The sequence below is a fragment of the Cebus imitator genome, unplaced genomic scaffold (genome assembly GCF_001604975.1).
Source record: "Cebus imitator isolate Cc_AM_T3 unplaced genomic scaffold, Cebus_imitator-1.0 Scaffold92, whole genome shotgun sequence".
Taxonomy (NCBI): domain Eukaryota; kingdom Metazoa; phylum Chordata; class Mammalia; order Primates; family Cebidae; genus Cebus; species Cebus imitator.
In genome coordinates this window covers 2,557,327-2,582,109 of record NW_016107407.1, presented here as the reverse complement: position 1 = coordinate 2,582,109, position 24,783 = coordinate 2,557,327, and the positions used below count along the sequence as shown (strand labels likewise).

Genomic DNA, 24,783 nt, shown 5'->3' with positions numbered 1-24,783 from the left:
ATAAGGTTTTTTTTTTAAAAAATAAGTCAATCCACATTTAAGGCACTAGAAGTGGCACACATGTTATAAAATTTGGTTGTGACAATAGTAACATTTGATCCTCAAAAGTCAAACTACTGAGGTCGATATATGATTACTGTATGTCAGTATAAATCTTCAACGAAAACGTAGAGTTTTATACACTTCCATGTATGTTCTTAGGAATATTAAAATGAATTTGCATTATAGGCCTAAAGTAGTATTTGATAATGAGTTTATTTCAAAGAATCTGTACACTCTTGAATTCAGAGGTAAAGCCTCACAGATTCACTCCTCTTTGAGGTTCCTCTTCCCTTGTCTGACTCAACTGTTTTCTCAACTTACAGCGGATGAATATGGCAGCCTAGGCCGTGGGTGGTTGCTCACGTCTGTAATCCCAGCACTTTGGGAGGCCGAGGCAGATGGATCACTTAAGGTCAGGAGTTCGAGACCAGCCTGGCCAACATGGTAAAAACCCATCTCTACATTAAAAAAAAAAAAAAAAAAAAAAATGCCGGGTGCTGTGGCTCAAGTTTGTGATTCCAGCACTTTGGGAGGCCAAGGCAGGTAGATCACAAGGTCAGGCATTCAAGACCAACCTAGCCAAGATGGTGAAACCCCATCTCTACCAAAAATGCAAAAATTAGCCAAGCGTGTTGGCAGATGCCTGTAATCCCAGCTACTCGGAAGGCTGAGGCAGAGAACTGCTTGAACCCGGGAGACAGAGGTTGCAGTGAGCCGAGATCACATCACTGCACTCCAACCCGGCCAACACAGTGAGACTCCATGTCAAAAAAAAAAAAAAAAATTTAGTCAGGTGTGGTAATGGGTGCCTGCAATCCCAGCTACTTGGGAAGCTGAGGCAGGAGAATTGCTTGAGCCTGGGAGGCGAGGTTGCAGTGAGCCAAGATCAAGCCACTGCACTCCAGCCTAGGCAAGAGAATGAGACTTGGTCAGGCACACACACACAATAACAATATGGCAGTCTATACTTCATCTATTAATACTATAACTGTTAGTAAAATAAACCTAATAGGGACCAGGCTTAATTCCCAACTCATTAAATTTCTAAGTTGAGACTATTACCTTTCTGAACTTACCCTATCAAGATGGCTTTCTGATCTTCAAAAAAGTTCCTAAAGAATCCCTAACGTAACCCTGTGGTTTCTGCAGGGAAAGCCTACTAACACTTTCTTGATTGCATTTTAAATTCTTGAAATTTAAGCATGTGGCTGGGCACAGTAGCTCACGCCTGTAGTCTCAAACACTTTGGAGGGCCATGGTTGATGGATCACCGAAGGTCAGCAGTTCAAGACCAGCCTGGCCAACATGGCAAAGCCTCATTCTACTAAAACTACAAAAAATTAGCCGGGCTTGCTGGCACATGCCTGTAATCCCAACTACTCAAAAGGCTGAGGCAAAAGAGTCACTTGAGCCCAGCAGGCGGAGGCTGCAGTAAGCGAAGATCAGTGAACTTGATTAATAAAGCAAGACAAATGCATTCTATAAATACAAACGAACAAAGACAAATACGACAAAGAACTACAAACAGATGAGAACACTAGTTCTGGTTAGGGGAAGCCTAATGAGACAGGTAAAAGTCAGTAGGATTAGAAGTTGGCGTCCATACAGACAGGCAAAGAAGGGGAAAGCAGCCGAGGTCACGAGAGAGTATTCGCAACATGAGTCGCTGGGCTGGGAAAGGACAAAAGATTCCACGCAGCAGTTAATGGTAATCAATGGTAATAAACACATGTTCTAGGAAAGCCTATGTATCAATCCACGAGCAATATTTAAAAAAAAAAATCAACAAGATCTCTTCTCACTATCTTGACTAATGAAATGCTATCTAAGCCTGGATTTATTATTTATTTTAATAAAATTCAATCACAGTTTATCAACCTCCAACATGAAACTCTATTCAGTAATAGTAATACTCTAATTCAGTTAATACTGTATTACCTGAAACTATATATGTAGCTTATCTGTTTTTTCCCCCTCAACATACCAATCCACATGGAGGAGAAATAAAATCTGCCCTGCAGATTCTGGTGTGAGACAGCCTGAATTTAATCCTGGCTCCAAGATTTGGAGCATCCTCAGGTTAATTCTTCGTTCTTCCCCTTTCAATAGGATAGTATCACCAACTAAGTCAAGCTTGTCCAACCTGAGACCTGTGGACAGCATGCGTTCCAAGATAGCTTTGAATGTGGCTCAACACAAACTTCTAAACTTTCTTAAAATTTTATGAGATTTTTTTGGTGATTTGTTCATTTATTGGCTTATCTGCTATCACTAGTGTTATTATGTGTGGCCCAAGATAATTCTTTCAATGTGGTCCAGAGATATGCCTGAACTAAGTCATGAACATTGTACAGATTAAATAAGATAATCCACATAAAGAGTTTCACACAATAATCGATGAATAAATGCCAGTCATTGACAGGGCTGCAATGTTATAAGCAATGCTAAGCATTAGAGATGAAAGAAATTGCCTTCTATTTTTTATGAGCCTGTATAAATCATTTATAGCTCCTGACAGAAGTCACACATCTCCTTCAGGAAAAGAAAAAGAATCATAACGGGATGCACAGACAACATTCCTGTGGTTTAAAGTAGATACACCATGGTTTGCTCCAAAATCAACCCAGAGAAAGCCCAAAATGAAAGAGCCCTGGATTTGCAGTGAAATAATTAGTGCTCCACACCCTCCCCATTTCTAGGCATTGACAAAACAGATAATCAAAGATTTCACAGGCCTAGAACCTAAAACAAGTCACTAACAAACACTAAGAAAAACTGCAAAGGCCTATCATGGAGTTTTCCTTGAGCAATACTATGTGCTAAGATCTAGCAATATTCAAAAAACCTAAAACAGATCCTTGACCATCAAAAGGTAGAAAGACAGAGACTATGACCATGTCAACTTCTTAAATTATCATGTTAATATTAAGCCTTTTACAACTCAAAATAATACTGCATAGCTGGAGCACAAAGAAAGGCACAGGCTCATGCATAAAAAGTTAAGAAACAAACAATATTTTAAATTAAACTATGCTTTTAACTTGGTTTGAGAACTTGGATTAGAAAAAAAGTCCCCAAGTGTAACCGGCAGTCAGATCCATGTAAAAGTATGCATGACTTCCTTTTTTAAGGTGGCTCTCAGTTGCCGTGTCATGCTACCATGAACACACAGCTTGTGCATTGAAATGCACCTAGCATTTCTTAACAGAATACCATGTCAAAAGATACTTCTTTCCCTCTGGTGACAGAGAAGTTCACAGTCAATCATTAGTTTCTTCAACAGGACTGACTACGTGGTTTTTTGTTTATTTTTACTTTTTGGTAGAGATGAGGTCTCGCTATGTTTACCAGGCTGGTCTTCAACTCCTGGGCTCAAGTGATCCTCCCAAAGTGCTAGGATTACAGGTGTGAGCCACTGTACTTGGCCCTGACTACATGTTTTGAAAGCATATGCCTATCTTTACTTCTTACAGGATCATTTTCCATCTCAGATTTTCTTAGACATTAATAGATTAGCTTGTGTGCAAAGTCACTGTGTTTTCCAAAATGTTCTATGATATTTATCCTAAACCATAAAGGAATAGCTCTTCCCCCAAAGACCACATTGCAAATACTTCCTCCTTTTGCAATTATCCTATAACAATGTCATGGTACAGATACAAAAGGGGTGTGTGCGTGTGTGTGTGTGTGTGTGTGTGTGTGTAAATGACTTAGTGGATCTATTTTCTTTTACAGATATTTTCCATCTATTTTGATATATGGTGAGAAAAAGCTAACTTTTCTAGGTGAATGGGCAATTGTTATAAACACTAAATAAATTATCCTTTTAAAGTTACTTATCTGAAGTGCCATCTTTAACATATATGCACATACTTATACATATCATGTCTGTTTCTATAACCCCTAATCTGTTTCAATGATCTATTTGTTTACCCCTGTAGCAATGCCATGCTGTTTTAGGTATTGTAGCTTTACATTATACTTTGCCATAATTACTGTCTTTTCAAAGAATAGTATAAATTGCTATTGTACCCCATTTTATTATTTAGAATCAATTTGTCCAATTTCCCCTTGCTTAATCTACCCCCTACACACAAATATCAATGTGATTTTGATGAGATATAATGGCCCTATTTGTTTCATAAACCACAAATTAAAGCTAGGAATTGTCTACAACACATACTTATTAATGTGGAATATTCTCTAGGCTGTTTACTGATTTTTCCCTCAAGATGTAATTTGTCATTTGTTTTTAGAATTGTGGAATATTTAGGAGGATCACTTGAGCTCAGGAGGTCAAGACTGCAGTGAGTTGTGAAATACTAGACAAAAAAAGAAGGAATATTTGAAAAACAACATTTTGTTTATTAGTTCAAAGTTATCTGTTTATAAAGCTGTACAGAAAATAAAACCTGTTTATTATGTTATTTATTTATATTCTTACTTTTTTAGTCAACAATGTAACAATTTTTGGAAGGGAACACACTGATATTACCTACTATGGATATGACTTTGCTATATTTTCTATTTACAACAGTTTGAGAATGAATGTTTTTGTGCTATGTCGTTTGACGTGAAAAAGAAAAAAGATCCTGGTTGTTAAAACTTCTATCATGTCAATATAAAATGCCCTTTTTACTCCCATGTAGCGTGATAGAGTGATCCTTCCTTTTATTGTGTTAGTTCTGCCTGCTGGAACTAAGCTTACTCTTTTATCCCCCGTCTGTCTCAGGACTTGTCTTCTAAACAGGATGCAACTATGTTTGCATTTCAACGTGAGCTGTGATTCCTTAACTTTTATTAAAAGAAATTCTCCCTTTTACAGTTACTCTAACAACTATGCTTAGCCTAATACACATCCCTTTAATTTTCCTATGTATACTTTTTTATTTTATTCTCTTAGCCCTCCCTTTTTTTCCATGACTGAATCAAGTTTAACTTTTCTTTGCATTTTATGGCCACTTATAATTTAGCATTTCAACACTCATTAAATATTTTGCAAATATGTCAAACAACTAAGCTTTGGACCTTATTATGCAAGTGAATAGGAAATTACTCTAATGTTTCTCTCTTTTTTGTGTCTGTCTGACCAAAAAAAAAAATCCAAAGTATACTCCACTTGGGGTGGTAACAATAAGTCAGCTTAAAATAAGACCACTTTGGCATTTAAAAAACCCATGTATTAACTATCACAAGCCAGGAAAAGGCAGGACAAGTAACTTCATATTAAATTAGTAAGAAGTTAGTTCAGTGTTTCTTTCCAACATCTGTGCATCCTTCAAAAGACAAAGCTCTTACCGTTTCTTTTGGAATCTGCATCTGGCTTGGCTCTGCATTCTAGAAGAATTGAAGAAAAACATAAATACAGACTGACCAAAGCCATCTTCAACACACAGGGATACAATGATTTAAAGAAAATTTTGTTGATTCTTAAAATCCACAAAATATATAAAGGGTAATTATATGATGGCTGATGTAATACTCTGTCTTCCGACCTTTTGCTGATGTGTGTGTTTATGTGTGTTCTAAGAAATTTTTTTAGATATACATTTTTACTTGCTCATTCACAGTACATCATGAATTTATTATTTGGAGAAAAACAAGTCTCACCAAACCGCTTTCCTAATCATGGCACTGTTTCTAATTTTGCTTTTAAAATTTCCCAATCAAATCAAAGTTTTAAGGTCTAGAATCATTTGGTAGCTAGACCAGATAATAACAGTTTGAACCACAGTCTGAACCACAGCATTATACTTTAAAATGTTGCACAGAGAATAAATGTGATTTTTTTTCATATAATGTAGACTTGCCTTAATTATCTAGGAATTTACAAGGATGATTTATTTTAAAAAGGCACAGATTGATAAAAATATTTAGATTTAGACACACAGAATTTAAACATAGACACCCCAAACAGAGGCAAGTAGTTATGTCTATTGGATTCAAAGATTATTTTTAAATGCCCCCTCCCTTTAAGTTTTCAGGATCTTATTCTTTTAAATTTTCAAAAAGCAGCTGCAACATGCATAATAGACTGACGGCCTACTGGCGTACTCCTTAATGAAAAGCTCACAAGCAATAAATTACATAACCAAGAAAAAAAAAGTAGGTAGCAGAAGGGAAAAACAGAAGCCTGGAAGATAAAAATTGGACAAGAAGAACCTGAATAACCTTAAGCTGGCTATATATTGGCACTAACTCTGCAAAAGACTGCTTAAGAGCAGTGTCTAGGCTTTGGCAATCTAATAATGCTAACTAGTGCACTCCGAGACACTAAGGAAGAATTAAAGCTTCAGCAAATCACATGGAAAGCTAGCTGTTTTTTTTTTTTTAAGTGCTCATTTACAATTTAATAGAGACATCTCCAGATTTAGGATCAGGTGGCATTTTAAGCACAAAATTGGATAACAGTGGGGGGAGAACGAAAAACTGAATTTAAATTGAGAAATAATGCATTAAACATTTTTAAATATAAAGAAGTTTTCATAATTTATTCAAAATCGACTTAAAACAAAAGTGTTCACTTTTCAACCCTAACACAGTCTGAAATTTCCACAAAATCCACATTAAGTTTTAAGACCTGTGTATAAGCAGGGGATGAGATATTCGTGACTAAAATTTATTTTCCTTTATAATTAATATTTACAGAAATACATAGTTTATATAGAGAATAAAAATATTTACTTTATTTATAATAAAATATAAATTTTATCATAACACATCGATACCTGAAGACACAACTTAAGAGAATTAGGACTATATGACAAATTTGGAAACCTCGTTCCTAAAACCTTGTCACTCTAGATTATACAAATTCATTTTTGTTTAGAGCAAAAAGCTAGCTGAAAAGAATATATTTCAAAATGATCCAAGTAGAATCTGTTTTTGCAATATTTAAAATATCCCTTGTACTTGAAATAAAACAATTTCCTTATCACATCAAAAGACAAAGGCAACTCCTTCAATTATGTCATTTTTATATAGCAGTGAAACCTAGCACTTTTGCAGAAAAACATTCAGAACTATGTAAATTTAAGACAATTATTTCATTCACACCAATATCATGTAAATGCTCAGATGTATTAATGTATGCATGAAAAGTGAAGGAGATAGGTTGCAAAGGTTATAAATGCCTTTGCATTTCCTTATGTATTCCTGAATAATATGACCTATATTTGTAATTAATAGCCATGAGGCTTTTTGCCACTTAGATCTTTTTATTTTTTATAATAATTTTTTTAAAAGGTATTACTTAACAGTAAGCAAGCAAGCATCTATTTGGCTTAGTGAACTATGAAAATGTGAAATATGAAAATTTGTCATATGCAGTGTGGAAGATGGCAAGCTTTCAGCGACAGTCTGTGGAGTGACAGTTCTGAAATAATCAGCGTCTCTGTACTCAGTCAGTCCATCTGAGGGTGTACAGTGATGAGCATTTGATGCCCTCGAAAATATCCCTACGGTCTGATGCTTAAATACCCCTCCATTCATTACTGTGGATATCCATTTCTGAAACTAAGGTAGTATTAGAGAAAAGAATGTTTGTATTCAGTGAGGGCTGAAAGAAATATAAGATACAGAAACTCCTTGGAAAATGTCTCAATAAACATTTGCCATCAGGTAACTACTCCAGACCCCTGGCTGCTGCACATCAGAAATCTTTCATCTACTCTAAATTTACGCACCAGTTCCCTTGGGTGGAAGGCGTCTTCCTGGCGAAAGACCAGAAGGCTCACAGTTCCTTCCATCTTGGTGTTTCTCAACAGGGAAACAACTTCCTCTTGGGATTTGCCCGCTAAATCTACTCCATTTACCTAAAACAAAACAAAACAAAAAAAAGTTTTCAGCTGTAATCCTGTGCAAACAAGTAACAGAAACACACACACACACACACACACACACACACACACACACACACACACACACACACACAGAGAGAGAGAGACACACACATCCTCTCTCTCTCAGACTGGCCGCATCTGCTACGGAACATAACTCATTTCATGTACAGTTCTGCCATGATCTGGGAACCACTGAGGTTTTCTGGCTAATAAAGAAACTAGGACCAGATATTTAGAAGAGAGGAAGTGGTCAGTCTTTCAGTGTTCATCATTAAACCCAAAGTGACCATCATCAGGGCACTGACAAGTAACAAGTAATAAATATTTCACAAATGTCAAGTTAACACAAAACTTACTGGCTTAGAATTGAGATACTTTGATGGCCTTGTGCATCATAGGATTTCTTATACCAAAATAGGTGTTGCTCTTATAAAGGGTAATAAAAACACATCAAAAATATTTTGGTATAGTATTTTCACTTCCAATGAAGTTTTACTGACAAATATAAAGAAATATAAAGAAAACGTTTTACCTCTAAAGGTAAACATTAAAGAAACACTACTACAAAATAATAATATTTTTAGCAGGGAAGCAATATCTCACCTGAAACTTTTTCAATGTTATGAGAGACTTCAAAACAGGGAAAAAAAGTTGAAACAACTTATTCTTAGGGAATCCTGTATCTCCCAGTATCATTATCAAAAGCACTATATATTCCACAGAAATACGAGCATATGTTTCCTTTAAAGGTATTCCACATTTTCCTTTTTAGACAAAAATGACTTTTTGTCCAAGGCAAATAAGTTTATAATTTAAACAGCAGTATCAAAATTTTCCTGTAGTTAAAATATGTTTTGGAACATTTCACCTTCGAAAAAAGTCAACCTCGTACAGCTTAAGGAACTACTATTAAGGAATTGCAGACAGGAGGACGGAATTCAAGTCCCAGCAGAGACTCTTACAAATAAAACAAGCTACAACTGCAGACGTGGGCTAATGTACCACTCAATTGATACCCCAAGGACAAGCACCCTTTTCAGGAAGCAGGACCCTAAACATAATTTGTACTCAAACATCTGTTATTTAGCTTCTAACAGTGACATTTAAAATATGTTGTCACATGCACAAGACCAAAACAGTGGGAATACAATTTAAAGAATCTAGGTCCAAAATGTAGATGGAAAAAAATATGGAAATTACCCCTATCCTCCCCTACTTTACAAAAATTCTTTAGAACTCAATCTGAAGAGACAGAAACCACATACAAAGCTATAAGAAAAAAGAATAATGCAGTAAAAGTTTACCTTAGTATTAGTATTTGAATACTAGTTAATTAGGAAACAATATCTGCTAATAAAAATACAGACTATATTTTCTCAGAAAAAAATATAAAGAAAAATGGCTAAAAATATATTTTTCAATATTCCTTTTCTCCTTTATGTGCAAATCATCACACAAACACAAATTATGTAGGTTTATGTATTTCTAAGGCAGCTTCAAATACCAATGAACCCAAACTCAGAAGACAGAAAAAAAATTTAAAAACGATTTTTCTTTTCTTTCCTGACATTTGACTCTTACATCTCAATTCATTCCCCGTGCTGCCACTTCAAGATTGCCTTGCTCCTCTTATCCAGACACACGCTTTCATTTATTTCATCTGTCTCTGTTCTGAATACAAAGTGGATAACATTTCCATATTGCCAGACATAAATATAAAGCCATCTAGAAATGTAACCTTATAGACATTTTATAGGACAGAATGTTACCTAATAAACTAAATGTCTGAGTAACTAAAAATTTATAACTAAACTAAATGGGGCTGGGCACGGTCGCTCACGTCTAGAATCCCAGCATTCTGGAAAGCCAAGGTAGGTGGATCACTTGAGGTCAGGAGTTCGAGGCCAGCCTAGCAGTGAAACCCTGTCTCTATGAAAAATACAAAAAATTAGCTGGATGTCGTGGGGCACACCTATAGTCTCAGCTACCAGGGAGGCTGAGGCAGGAGAATCACTTGAACCCAGAAGGTGACAGCTGCAGTGAGCCGAGATCCTGCCACTGCACTCCAGCCCGGGCAACAGAGTGAGACTCTATCTCACTAAAAAAAAAAACTAAATGGAAAGATAATTTCTCATCAAATAAGGTGGAAAATGGGGTTGGGCACAATGGCCCGCACCTGTAATCCCAGCACACTGGGAGGCAGAAGGATCACTTGAGGCCAGCAATTCAAGACCAGCTGGGGCAACACAGTGAGACTCCACAAAAAATTTTAACAATTAAAAATATGTAAAAAAGGTAACATGGAAAATGTAAACATAAAACAGAAACACAACATTCAATGACGTATACTTCCACTAAAATGTATATAATTTAATTTTATATTTTATGAAAATGTTTTTAAAAGTTGGCTCCTGGAAATGGAACATTTCAGGAATTAGGGAACATGTTGCTTGGGGGTGTCACTTACCTCTATAAGTCTGTCTCCTGCCTTAAGTCGGCCATCCTGAATGGCCGCCCCCCGGGGGAGGATGTTTTTCACATAGATTGGAGCTGAGCCACCAATCGTTACGTCTCTAGAAGTGATGCTGAATCCCAAACCTTCTGTACCTAAGTATGTGACGGGGAGAAAAGTAAATAAAATGCTATACCTTGAATTTTACAGGTGTATTGCACTAGTAGACTCTACCTCAACTTGACATTTTGCAGCTTTCACAGTGGTCCACATTTCATCTAACACTTTAAAAGTTGTGATAAATTTTTCAAAATAGACTACACTGTGGAAGGTTTAAATGGTTTACATATCAACAGTTATTAATCTAAGAAGAAGCAGCAATCTTCTCAAAGACAGATGGAAGTTAATATATAAATATGACTGCTAAAGGTTTTTAAATCAATATAATCTTTGAATGGGAAATTCACTACATGAAGAAAGAAAAAAACTTCGGTTAAGATCCACAGTACCTCAAAACTCAAACATTACTGTGCAATAATGACTTCCAAATTTTAAGGGTAAGAGGTACAAGCAAGGGAGACAAAAATGTCCAGGGAGATGGAAAAGAATAGTGAAATGAACAATCTCTCTAGATACAGGTAATGAAACCTCCCCCAAAATCATAATTATTCAAAGCAATTTACTAAGAGGATAAACCATGAACCATATTATCTTTGCCTAGTTCACTTCTAATTCACCTAAATCTTACGAGATATATTTCCTTCTCAACCCACCACTCCCAAAAAAGGCAAGTTACTCAGTGAAGAATACATCTCAGATCATGACTATCAAATCTGGGGATCATCATATTATGTTTACAGGTACTAAATGAACGATGCATTTATAAATTACTCTGCTAAGTCACAGAATTTAAATTCTCATTTCTTTGGCAGCTTTATTGACAAGGCAGCCTTATACGCTCAATACAATGCAGAAAAGGGTTTGTATGTCACTAGAATCAACATGCAGTAAGCCAAAGTGTGCCCAGGAAAACTGTGAAGATAATGAGACATTTCTAATGAATCACAAAATTTTTAGAATACTTCTAATAATGATTTCTACCTAAGCTTTTTTAAAAAGTTACTTCTTAAGATATTAGTTTCCATTTCAGTTAAACTAATGTTAAGGCAAATACTTGCTCATTATGGGAAGAATAAAGAGATCTGTGAAGGTGAAAAATCTTGAAAAGAGCACATTAATCTGATACAGCACTCAGAATAAAACTGTAATGAAAAGTATAAAAGTGAACAAAAAATGGGTAAATAAAAATGTAGATTAAAGAAACATTAAAGAAGAAATACAGGAAAAAACTCCAAAATTATTCCTGTAGCAAAAACTACAATCAATACTCTCAACATCAAACAAGGCATCCATTTACTTCTAGTCTGAAGTCACTTTAGGGTGCCTGGACTGTTAATTTCTGACGTCTTCCATGCTGAAGACCTGAATGGCACGTTGTTCATATGAAATGTTTCTAATGTTCAGCGGAGACTTTTCTATATATCTCTGCTTTCACAAAACTAACGACTTGCAATAACATTTATTAAGAAAGAATTCTAAATTATTCTCCTTTTGCAATAGTAATTTCTATGAACTATGAATGCTGTTATAGGAACCTCAATACTATTAAAATATCAGCAATAACCCCTAAATATGTAAGCTAAAAGTTCAGGCAATGACCTTTCAAGGAAAGATAAGTAGATATCAATTTCATTTAACAAAGCCAACAAAACATTTTGAACTGACTGAAACAGATTACTGACCTTCTCCTCTGACTTTATTAAAAAAATAATTTCTACAGAAGAGCAGGGTATTTGAGAATGCCAAAAAGGCAATAAATATTAACAAATCATAATTATGGAAGCAAGTATACTGGGGCTAGTCTATTGTCATGTTATATAATATAGCTGCAAAATTAGACCAAAGAATCATTATACTGGCATCTTTTGTTTACTAAGAGTTGATCCCAGTTTTTGAAGAACTGCTGCCACTCAAAGCCCATTAGCTCACTTTGAACTCAATCTGAAGTTTAATACTGACACACCCTGTTTTTAATGTACTTCACTGAGAAATGCAATAATAACTGATAAAAAATATCTGCTAACTACAAGAAAAGCCTGTTCAATTCTCCTACAATCATTATTATTAAAATATATGTATTTAGTCCTAATCAAAGGTAATCAGCATTCTTCTTCACATTTGTAGCAAACATAATTTTTGTATAAAATATTTGTAAGTATTGGCGGCATGTGCTTTTTGTCATACATTCTCGCAGTTGGTAAATTAAAATCAAGATAGATCTATGGGACTCTAACACTTAAAACCATTGTTTGTACTTCCAGTGATTAAGCATAGTCTTTCTAAATTAGCTTGTGTGAATACAATCATATTTTTCATTAAATGCTATTAAAATATTATCTGTATTCAAAACAATGGTATTTTTAATGTCAAATCACCTCATTTGAAGAGTCCATGTTATATCATAATTTGTCAAATATCCTAATTTTTGAAGAACTGTAATTAACTAAATGAATATTGCTGTATCAGTATAAAAAGTAAAAGATACTTATGAACCAATATCTTTATGACAATGGTGAAGCAAAATATTGTACTTTTATTGAGAGATCTCACACAGAATTTTAATTTTTATACAACTCTATTTATGGTTCTTGACATGTTTTTGGTTAAAAACAAGGGCCTGTGATTTAAGTAGAGCAAAAGCAGGAAAGAGGATGTGATATTTCTCTCATTTAGGAATTGACAGAGCTAAAGGGGTTTCTGTTGATATGCCTCTGTGTTTGCAAGGAGGCAAGCTGTCAACTCCTGATCATGTCAACCAAGTATTTAGAGCTTAAAAGCCGGTAACCAGAAACAAGAAACTTGTGGTTCACATAAAGTTCAACGAAAGAATACAATTTAGAAAGGAGAACGCAGTCTCAGAGTTTACAACCTTGTAAACACTACCCCACATGGAAAGAAGAATGGTCTGAATATCCGGATATGGAAAACATTCCAGGAAGAATCTGTGGCCCACAGCCATGTGACCTGAGGAAATAATGAACCCCTCTTGAAATCATTTCCATTTAACTGTAAGAGTTGTTGGTTGAGCCCATAAAAGATATATATTCTTTATAATAATACCATTTTGAAAGACATGATTTAAAAATATATGAAAATGCTCAGCTAAAATGGATCATGAACAGTAAACCTGTATCTTGGTACCTGGAAACACTGGGTGAAAATCATAAAGTCAAGTCCAATAGTTTGCACTGAACTCTGAAGGAGGTAAACTGCAAGAGCATGCTCTCTATATGCAGGGATCCACTATATACAGGAAGGGTACTAAAATACATAAATTGATGGAAGATGTATGAAGAATCAGTAATCGCCATCATGACTTTCACATCACCATAAGAAAGAGAAGCAGGGCTGTGTGTGGTGGCTTACTCCCACAATCCCAGCACTTTGGGAGGCTGAGGTAGAAAGACTACGTGAGGCCAGGAGTTCCAGATCAACCGGAGCAACATGGCAAGGCTCCACCACTACAAAATTTTAAAATTAGATGTGGTGGCACACGCCTATAGACCCAGCACTTAGGAGACTGATGTAGGATGTTGGGGACTACAGAGCTATGACTGCGCCACTGCACTGTATGTAGCATGGGCAACAAAGCAAGACCCTGTCTCAAAAAAAAAAAAGAAAAAGAAAGGGAAGTAACGCAGTAATACAAGAAAACGAAAGACAAGAACCAATGGCCTGGCTTCTATGCAGCCTACTATGAACCTCACACAAATGGGTCACTCCCCATAGCAAACACCGGACTGACGTGCACGACCTCTGAAGTTCTCTTTGGGGGCTGTATTTGGACAGCAAGTGGGGCAGGCAGTCAAAATGGTCAGATCCTGACTACTGCTTTGCATTTGATATCCATGTCCTGAAACCATTTTCATTCCAATCAAAAATCTGACTGCAGTAGTAACTGCTATCTTCTTCTCATAGACATATTTTAAAGTCTTATTCTCTGCACTTTTACATTTTAATTTCTACATGGCAAAATAAACCTAAGACATCTAGGAAATACAATTTTAAATATGTTAAAAAGTAAGTAGCTTTAAAAATATGTATCAGTTCTTTCACAAAACAATGGGATAAAATTCAGGGTGCTTTGGGTTAGTAGGCTGACTTTTAAAATAAATTCCATTTCTACTCCTGTGTGCTGCTACTAAGGAAGGAAAAGAAATTCCACAAAACAAAAGCAAGATAGGTCGTACCTTTCTTAAGCTGGATATTAAGCCTCTTGCCTATTTTTTTGGTGTTATAACCACTGCTTATAGTCGTACTAAATACATTCTGAGGTGCTGGGGCCGGAGAGGATGGCGGTTTTCCCGAGGGGTGCGCGCTATGAGGTAGTCGTGAGTGAGAGTCTATCTGCTCAGGCGGGTGGTTCAGTCGGGGTGCTCTCTGCACCGTGTGAAGCCCTGCACTGTTCACACTCCTGTTGTCAATATACTGGCTGTCAGGGCTAAAGCGGCTTGAATAATAATTGTTCTTCTCACTTTGGGATAGTTGTTCGTACTGCTCTTTATTTGCTGCAGGAACCACATGGAACCAAATGATGGGTGTACGCATGGCTTGGCGAAACATATGTTGTGCTCTGGGTTTGAGAAAGAACAGAAAATCAGCAAATTAAGACTGGCAGACTAGAAGATATTATGAGCTTAATTAAGTATACTAATTAAGCAATCGGAACTGACAGGCTGTTGAAACTGAAAAGCAAAATTCTAATAACTCATTTATCAATCAAGTTTGCAGCTCTGATCTCCAAATAGCTGTTTCTTCAAATACAAATTTCTCCTTCTCTCAATAAAAATAAGAAAATTATCTACAACTATAGAAAAAATTCTGTTCTCTCAACTGTAAGTCATTAAACATGTTTTAAGTACAACAGAGGTATTATAATTTCAATAACAGAAACCAAATGCAACATTCTCTCTACAACTTATAGACTATATGTCTAATACAACTTATAGACGTTACAAAATATTTCCTTTTAAGTTTTCAAAGAAAGACATAGCTTTATAATTGTATTTAGAATCTTGGATTGGGTTAGATGTGTATTTAAATTTTTTTAAACACACACACACACTTAGAAGACTACAGAAAGTAACTATTAATTATTTATTAAGTTGGTATATGCAAAAATCTCAAGAACAGCAATCCAACCTTAATAATTCAAAATGTTGACAGCTGTGGGTCACAGTGCAACCATACAACCAGCCTGGGAAGCGGCTCTTTCTCATGCTGGTTCCCTGGTCACGTTTCACTTCAAGTCCTTAAGAGTTCTGTTTGTTCCTGCCTTGTTTTATAAGAACTGGCCAACTTTTATGTTTTTCATTGACTAATGGTCTGAATCAAGACAAAGGATATCTGAATACAACCCAATATTGAGATGCAAAGGAGCTTTATCTGCTTATTTGTATCTAGGGAAACTGTGTGCAGCAAAGATAGACGTGTGAGTTAAAGTGTGATAAAAATGGGCACACTGTCAATTTTCCAAAAGGTGAGGAACCAGCAGAATTGAAAGCCGAAATGGGGGCCATACTATTTAAGAAGAGTATATCCATCGGAGGACGTTTTGAAATACAGTCTAATGATATTAATTACTGTGAGTATGATTAAATTTTTAAAAGCTAATGGCAGAAAATATTTCTCTCCAGTATACAGGCTGGGATCACAGACATGTGGTTTGAAGCACGTCAACTGACTGCACTCTGCCACGCCTAACGCACGTAAGAAAAGAAGGGCTGCGAGCCCACACTTACTGTTCAAATCTTCTATTTCGAAGGTCGCCATCATTAATCCTGACAATGCAATCATTCTCATGAAAAAGATTTTCATGTTCAGCTTTACCACCTTTCTCCAATCGTTTTACTAATAACCCCAGGGTTCTGGAACATGAAGAATGCAAATGATTACACACGTGACATCTCCACCATGCACACTGCCCTACCACTTTAATGCTGGTATATTTACAAAGGAGCACGTTAAAATCACTATTCATACATTTTTAAACAACAGACAAAAATCACAACAGTTTAATGATATGTAAAAACGGATCCCTTCCATAAATGTTAGAAATCATTTTCTGGCTCGTCAGTATTATGTTTCGAGAACAAGCTATAACACTCTCTACATCTACAAATGCCCCTAACGGAGACCGCCTAATGGTTGAGTGGGTATTGCAGTGGGGAGCATGGATAAGCACGTATTTGTGAATGGCTTGGGCAATTTTCTGTTTTACGCCAGCTGGTACACTAGCTTAAAAGACGGCTGCAACCCCCATCTTTCTATGAAAGTGAAGGTAATGAGGAAAAGCTAACCTCATCACACTGAAGGTTTTAGAATGATAATAGGAAAGATTTCAGAAATAAAAGAGTTTTCCTGCTTTGCATTTGAATTTGACAGTGCTTAATATTGCGAATTTCAAACCTGTTACGACTCCCAAAAGCAAGTCATTTATTGTCAATATTCCCATTTGGAAAAACAAATGACTAAACAGAAACACATCAGTGAGAGGTTCAAATAATGCCAATCACCATCCATTTCTTCTATATATGTACTCACTGAGGTTGAAAGAAAAGTGTGACTGACCTTTGAGAGACCCCCTACTTGCTCTAGAACACCAACCTCATAACTGACAGGACATTCTATATAGACTGGGACAAATAGGAAATACTTCTTTAAATCACAGTATAAGCAACAGGGGTCTTAATCTAGCTCTGATTGTTGTTATTTATTATTTTTTTACTCTTATTTTATTTTGTTTGAAGACAGAGTTTCCCTCTTGTTGCCCAGGCTGTAGAGCAATGGCATAACCTTGGCTACTGCAACTTCTGCCTCCTGTGTTCAAGCGATTCTCCTCATTCAGCCTCCTGAGTAGCTGGGATCACAGGCATGTACCACCATGCCCAGCTAATTTTTCTGTACTTTTAGTAGAGACAGGGTTTCACCATGTTGGCCAGGCTGCTCTTGAACTCCTGATCTCAGGTAATCCACCCACCCCAGCCTCCCAAAGTGCTGGTATTACAGGTGTGAGCCAGTGCATCTGGCTTGATTGCTGTTAATTACTTCGTGGTTAGCATAAATTTGTATCACGATATTAATATTTTTATAAGAACTTATTTTTTGCATTTCCAAAATTTGTATTTTCTTTCACAGTTCTGATAGACAAAAATGCCTAGACAGACACTAAAATTGAGAATCCTGCATAAATTAAAATTGAAGACACCCTAATTTTCAAATAATGTCTATATGATTCCCAAGAGAATTGTAGCTTGCAGTCAGCTGTATATGTTTTCCACCAGAAATGTAGCAAAATAGATAGCTGCTGCTTTTATACTTTTCCAGTAATTGTTGTATCTGTTCCATGGACATATGTCAAATTCTTCTGTTATATACATACCTTAGCTCTATTAGTGCATTGTAAGCTCCTAGCAGAGAACATAAGATTCGGCAGTTCAAGCACTTAGCTGGTAGTAAGGTCTTGATAAATGACAACTGACGGAAGGTATGATTGAGTTTAACTGAGGTAAACGAGCCTCCTATTTCTATAAAGCTTTTTGCAAAATAGAACACAAGTGAACAGAATTTAGGTTCAGATCCTTTCTACTAAAGATAGGATGAAATTGAAATGGATTAAACTCAGGCAAAAGTCCTATTTCACTTGTTATTTTGTGGGTATTCTTTATGAATATTTATAAGGTCATTAATTTCATTCTAATTTTTATTAATAAATATAAGGAGGCAGCATTACTCGAGTCAAACCTATCAACTGGCAAGAACTGTAATTGTAGCAGTTGAGAATCAGCACCTACTAGTGTAAGAGTCTAAAAATATTAGTGACCAGTAAAAACAATATTATGTAGGTAATATTTACTTACTTACTGTCATGTATTAGAACTATTTAAAGATATAAAATTATCTCAAATCAAAGGTAAGAATAAAGTACACTGATTTACCTTCAGGAGCAACTTAATGCTCAGTTCATATTTGGGAGAAAGAGATTCCATAATATGCCAAACCAAAAATTAAGTTATTGTTTAAATGTGATCATGTCCATAATTTATCTTCCTATGATTCCCTACTGTTTGTTTCTGTCTGCAACTGAACAAAGTGTTCTATCATAGGAATCAAAGGAATTGTTAAGATATATCCTATGGTTCCAATAAATGAGGAAGACGAATACAAGAAATCAAATTAAATCGCAGTTATTGATACCACTAGAACATGCGGAAGATATCTGACCACTTCACTTTCAAAGAAAATCTTGAAGGAAAAGATGTCTCAGTCACCCACAGGTAACCATAACAGGGCCACATGTGAGGTGGCACAGCTGTAGTTAAAACCCACCACTATAAACCAAGCATACTTTTGGAATGTGTATGCTTTCAGTCCTTGTAATAAAAATATGCCCTACCAAGACTCACTCCAGTTAATGAGTTTTTAATTGATGAAATCATAAGCAATTTCTCAATATGACTACAACATTACTACAATCTAAAGTGACTAATAATCAGTACATTTTTATGTATTCTGAAATATTTTGTGTAATCTAAAATAGCCCATAGAACATTTTTAGGAAAAAAAAAATATAAATATATCTCTATATAGTCTTTAATGGAAATTACTTAGCAGTTAATTAGCACTGATCATTTATTTAAATTTATAAAGCTATCTTGGATACATCCTCTCAGTATTTATGACAGTTTAAAATAGTATAACTTAGAAATCCTTACTTTATCTTTATTTTTATTTTTTTGAGCCTTGCTCTGTCATCCAGGCTAGAGGTATAATGAGCTCCCTCACAGCTCACTGCAAGCTCAAACCCCTAGGCTCAAGCAGTCCTCCTGCCTCAGCCTCCTGAGTAGCTGGGATTAGAGGTGTGCCACCATCCCTGGCTACTTTGTTTTGTTTGTTTGTTTGTTTGTTTGTTTGTTTTGTAGAGTCAGGTTCCCAGGCTGGTCTCGAATTCCTGGACTCAAGCAATCCTCCTGCCTTGCACTTCCAAAAGTATTAAGATTACAGGCTTGAGCCACTGTGCCTGGCTGAAATCTGCTCTTTAATTCAAACATCAATATTTTTTTTCAGATAAGCAGATGAATAGATTTATATTCATCTCAATTTTTCTGTTTTAAACCTATGCGGTTTTTTTTCTGTTAATCATTCTAGACTAATAATCCAAAGTAAAAAAGTACGCCATGTTTCTTTTCTTGAATGATTGTCTTTATAAATAAGTCCTCATCTATAGCCAAATGCATCAGTAATCCTAACATACAGTACAAATGCTACAAATCATAAATAAACACACTATACATTTACAGAAAACATAATAGAAATTTATTAAATGAGGCTTTAGCAACCAACACTGTTACAAGTCATTAACAATCTCGGATTCCTTTTACTCAGTACTAGAGACCTGATGGGGGGCTGGGAGTAAGACGGAGGAAGAAGACCTCAGAAGAGAAAAACTTCACCCTGACTGACACAGCAAGTGATCAGGGAATCAAGGGAACAGACTGAATTAAGGTGAAGTTAGGAGCCTGCTGATTTCTAAGTAGTTAACCACACTATTAGAATCATTCTCTCAAAAAGAATGGATTAATTTAAAAGGAAAGTGGTACAATCTGCAAAATTATCTCATTTACTCTACTAGGTGAAAATGATTACAAAGGAATGGGGATGAACTATAAAAAAAAAAAAAAAAACCACACACACATGAAAACTGAACTGGTAACAGCTAGACTGAGAATGAAAAGAACCTCTGAAGGAAATCAAAAGTAGTAAGAGGAGACACTTTCCTGGAAAATGTGTGCTCACAAACAGATATATTTCCATACCCCCCATTTTCAACTTAAAGCTATATCAAATAATATAATTAAAAATAAATTTTAGGAATATATTTTGCAAACTCAACTAGAAATTAGAGTTTGCTCCAAAGTCATAAAGAACTGACTGCCTAGGGTGTGGCTGCTGCAGCAGTTCTATTAGAGAAGGTGATCAAAGCAAATGAAGTTTAAACATTTTTGGCATGTCAGTACGGCAGTAGAAAGAAGAGTTTTCCTTCTTGGCAGCTAATACCAGAATTCCTTATTGGGGCACCCATGTTCCATCCTAAGAAACCACTTTGCAAAAAATAAAAAAGGTAGGTGTCAGGAAAGCAGGAATTGGAGTAAGCTCTGTTTGGGGAATTGTTCCAGGAACAGAACAACCCCAGGCTGGCTATGCTAAGAGAAAAAACATAGAAGACTTGGGCACTTATTAGTGGAGTGGTATACACTTAAGAAATGACTGGCTGAGCATGGTGGCTCACGCCTGTAATCCCAGCATTTTGAGAGGCAGGTGGATCACAAGGCCAGGATATCGAGACCATCCTGGCTAATATAGTGAAACCCCATCTATTCTAAAAAATTAGCTGAGTGTGGTGGCGTGCGTCTATAGTCCCAGCTACTTAGGAGGCTAAGGCAGGAGAATCACTTGAACCCAGCATAAGGAGGTTGCAGTAAGTCAAGACTGAGCCACTGCCTTCCAGCCTGCGTGACAGAGCGAGACTATGTCCGCAACCCACCCCCTGCCAAAAAAATGACTACAGGAGGTTCTGTGAAACAGAACCTCCTCTACCTTCCTTAGGAATCTAAGCTAAACCCTACTTGGCTTTATGCTTTTCAAGCAAGTGGATTTTTCCTGATAGATATGAAACATCCCCAAATTTATTCCTTTCCTAGTTTCCTGTATTTTCTTCAAAATATGAAAAAGGAGAAAACACTACATCTATCGCATAAAAATCTCACTTCTGAATAATTTTTCTAATACAAAAGTATAATACACACATATTTCTTTCAAGACTTCATCATTTTTTAACAATGTTTCTTAAAAAAAAAAAAGACAAGGAAGGCTACAGTAGCACAAAGCAAGCCATTGAAATGCTGCATCTTTGTACATGATTTTGGATGCATAATTAGAAATTTAACTACTTAGATTATATTAAGGATTGCACCACTACATTTTTACAAGGTTCATTAGCCTAATTATACACTTAATTAAAACAAACGCAGTCACACATGTTAACATTTTCAATTCTAACTATAAATTACAACCAATGATAAAACTGAAAATAAGTAACAAATGTTTTATTGACATCCAAATTGGCTGAGTAAGTCTGAGTTTTGCGTTGCTAATGTAAACTACCACAACTGCTACCCAGCTGTATGGAAATGATTATAATTCATCTTAATAAAAGCTGACACAGTATAAACATCACAATGGTAGGGAAAGCAGAATATGAGTGGGCAGAATAGGGTTTCATCAACAAGAACCTCTCACCTCCCTGAGTACAGCCCATGGGGGGATAGCAACTACCTACATAAGCCCAGAAACTATGACCACTGAAAGCATGAATGCCAAAAGGAGAAAGTTTAAAGGAACACCAAGTTAAAACCTTAAATCTTACTTTTTTTTTTTTTTAGAAAAACCTCAATGAATGAGATAAAGCAGGCCAAAAAGGTAAATAAAAATGGAGAGTTCCCTTAGATTAGAGCAGAAATCGCAGATGTCACGCTGCTATATTTAAAGAACCATGATTCATTTCATGTAAGTGTAAACTGCAGATTTTCTCTCTAAAACCAATGCATATGTTATAGTTCTTTACTGTAAGAGTCTGCAGATAAGAAAGCACAATTGAAAACTTTCAGACAAAAGACTATTGATTCGGCAAATAAAGTCAAATTGCATTTTTTCAAAGGTAATTATATTAAAATTGAGTACTCAAAGTTCAAAAGCATATTTATTCTCACCTAGTGCCATGAAGTTCGAGTTGACTGTAATTCTTCATTAGCATTTGTACTCAATTAGCTAAACAAATGTGTATGGGATTCTCAATTTTATACTAGTAAATTTTCTCTCAGATTCATGATATAAGAGGAAAACGATCACTTTCTCTGATTGTGTAGACTACCTACCCTAGACAAGCAGAATATCAAAGCACTGGAGGGAATTTCAAGGCATATGATAAAGATAAACGGAGTTTAAAAACTCTTCTCAGGATTTGACCATTCTTATTAGCTGCCACTGTCAAGGACCTTGCTAAATGATTTACATATATTTTCTTACTTAAACCATACAAAAGCCATGATTCCCATCCTTCACATGTAAGGAGTAGGGTCAAGTGAGGTCACCTTGCCAAAGGCCACACTACAGAGAAAAGATGGAGCCAGGTATCCTTAGCTAGTCCTGACAATCCTCCTGCCAATAAAAAGATGACAACACAAAGTCCAGTCAGTCACTGACTGACACACAGAGGTAATACAAAATTCCCAACTCCAAATCTGGGGGTAAAATAGATCATGTTTTCGATACAGAAAAAAGCAAAAAAATGGTAAAGTATATCTTAGATGAACAAATGGGTATAGCAGACAATATAACTGTGTAAATCTTAGTTGAAGAGACAGCAAAGCTCAGATTCTGCTTAATTAAATGGACGAGTATGATATGTCTCAAAACCATCCAAAGATGTTTGCCTACTAGTCTTGTAGACAGAGAAACATCAGTTTATATTTGAAGGGGAAATTATTCAAGACATGAATGCAGGATATAAAAAACTAATTTTTATATTCCAGTGATTTTCTGAATATAGATTAATTAGAATATATAATCTGAATACAGATTTTAATCATATTCAATTAATCTATATTCAGGTTTAAATAGAATATAAATAATAATACATATGAAATACATATTTTCCAAATGGGTCACTTTTATTTCAACTCAAAAACGCAAAACCTTAAAAATATTCTCTTACTGGCCAGGCGTGATGGCTCACCCCTGTAATCCCAGCACTTTGGAAGGCCGAGGTGGGTGGATCACTTGAGCTCAGGAGTTCGAGATCAGTCTGGGCAACACGGAGAGACCCTGACTTTACCAAAAATACAAAACGTTAGCTGGGCATGGTGGTGTGTGCCTGTGTGGTCCCAGCTACCAGAGAGGCTGAGGTGGGAGGATTGCTTGAGCCTGGAGATCCTACCACTGTACTCCAGCCTGGGTGACAGAGTGAGACCCTGTCTCGAAAAATATAAAGAAAGAAAGTAAAAAACAGAGTAAGTTTTTAAAATAAAAAATATTCTTTTAGAGATGTGACTTCCTTGTTCAGATTAGATGATAAAATTTATGGACAATAATGTAACTAAGCAAATAAATAAAGAGGGGGAAAAGTCATAAAAACAAATTTTAACACAGAAACTGAAGCAGCTTTTGCCAAAGGATGCTGACCCTTCACCTGATATTCTGAAGATTACACTGAAGATAAATGGAAGAAAAAAAATTATTTGGGATAAAAATCAAAGTTAATTAGACAAATCAAATGATGGCAAATCTGTAAAAAGTAAGTTGAGAATAAATTAATAAATAAGCCATCTGCCAAAATGAATCAGTGTAGCAGAAAGCCAGCCCCACACCCAGAGCACCCTCATCCTGCCACCACCATCTTCACAGGGCCTGATTTTCTAACCGTGAAACTTTAGATTTTTCCTTCAGTCTTATGACTGGCAAGTAGATGTTAAGGAGGATTGTTCTGTAAGTACATATTACTAATGAGAGTATGGTTTGTATGGTTTTTTTCAACTTTTCTCCTTCCTAAGAATCAGAGGTATGCACTGGTGGAAATTAATACGTAGTTACAATAAAAGAGGCTTTCTTATCAAACAGTAAGTGGAAATGAAAATCCTGTACGCTCTTGTCCCCCAAAAATATGAACAGAAAACAGAGGTGAAAGAGTTTTAGACATGAAAAATACTAGAATGTAAAACTCACAATGGCAGCCATTTTTATTTGTTTGGTTCTCTAGGGCAAGTGCTGACAACTACAGCCTATGAGCCAGTTCAGCCAGCAATCTGTTTTTATAAATGAAGCTTCATCAAGCTTTGTCTTGTCAATGGTGGCTTTCATACTACAACAGCAGATTTTTCTGGGCCATGATGCCTAAGATACTGATTATCTGACCCTTTACAAAAATTTTGCCAATCTTTGATCTGAGATATCAAAGGCACTGAAAATGGTAACTAGTAGATACTAGATCTTAATAATAAAAAAAAAAAACTTTAAACACCCACATACAATTACTATTAAAAAAAAAAAACTTTAAACACCCACATACAATTACTATTTTCACAAGAAAAAATAATGTGAAACAAATTTAAGTGCCACAGACAAAAGAATAAAGGTAGATGTAAATAAGTGAGAAATGTCCATTATACAAAAGATTCAGGCTGGGCAAGGTGGCTTGAGCCCGTAATCCATGCACTTTGGAAGAATAAGGCTGGCGGATCACTTGAGCCCAGCAGTTTGAGACCAGACTGGGCA

General features: G+C 35.9%; 1 protein-coding gene across 22 annotated transcripts in view; it reads right to left on the bottom strand.

Moving 5' to 3' along the window:
* Positions 1–24,783, bottom strand: part of PARD3 (par-3 family cell polarity regulator) — a 709,408-nt gene that overhangs the window by 261,536 nt on the left and 423,089 nt on the right. For 14 of the 22 annotated variants that reach the window (XM_017535365.2, XM_017535373.2, XM_037740918.1 and 11 more), the window contains 5 exons: positions 16,197–16,322; positions 14,646–15,028; positions 10,351–10,490; positions 7,728–7,856; positions 5,341–5,379 (listed from right to left, as the gene is read on the bottom strand). In XM_017535365.2, coding sequence (XP_017390854.1) covers positions 5,341–5,379; positions 7,728–7,856; positions 10,351–10,490; positions 14,646–15,028; positions 16,197–16,322 — 817 coding nt within the window. The remainder of the gene's footprint in view (positions 1–5,340; positions 5,380–7,727; positions 7,857–10,350; positions 10,491–14,645; positions 15,029–16,196; positions 16,323–24,783) is intronic. The other 8 variants (XM_017535377.2, XM_037740917.1, XM_017535369.2 and 5 more) reach the window with 1 other exon arrangement.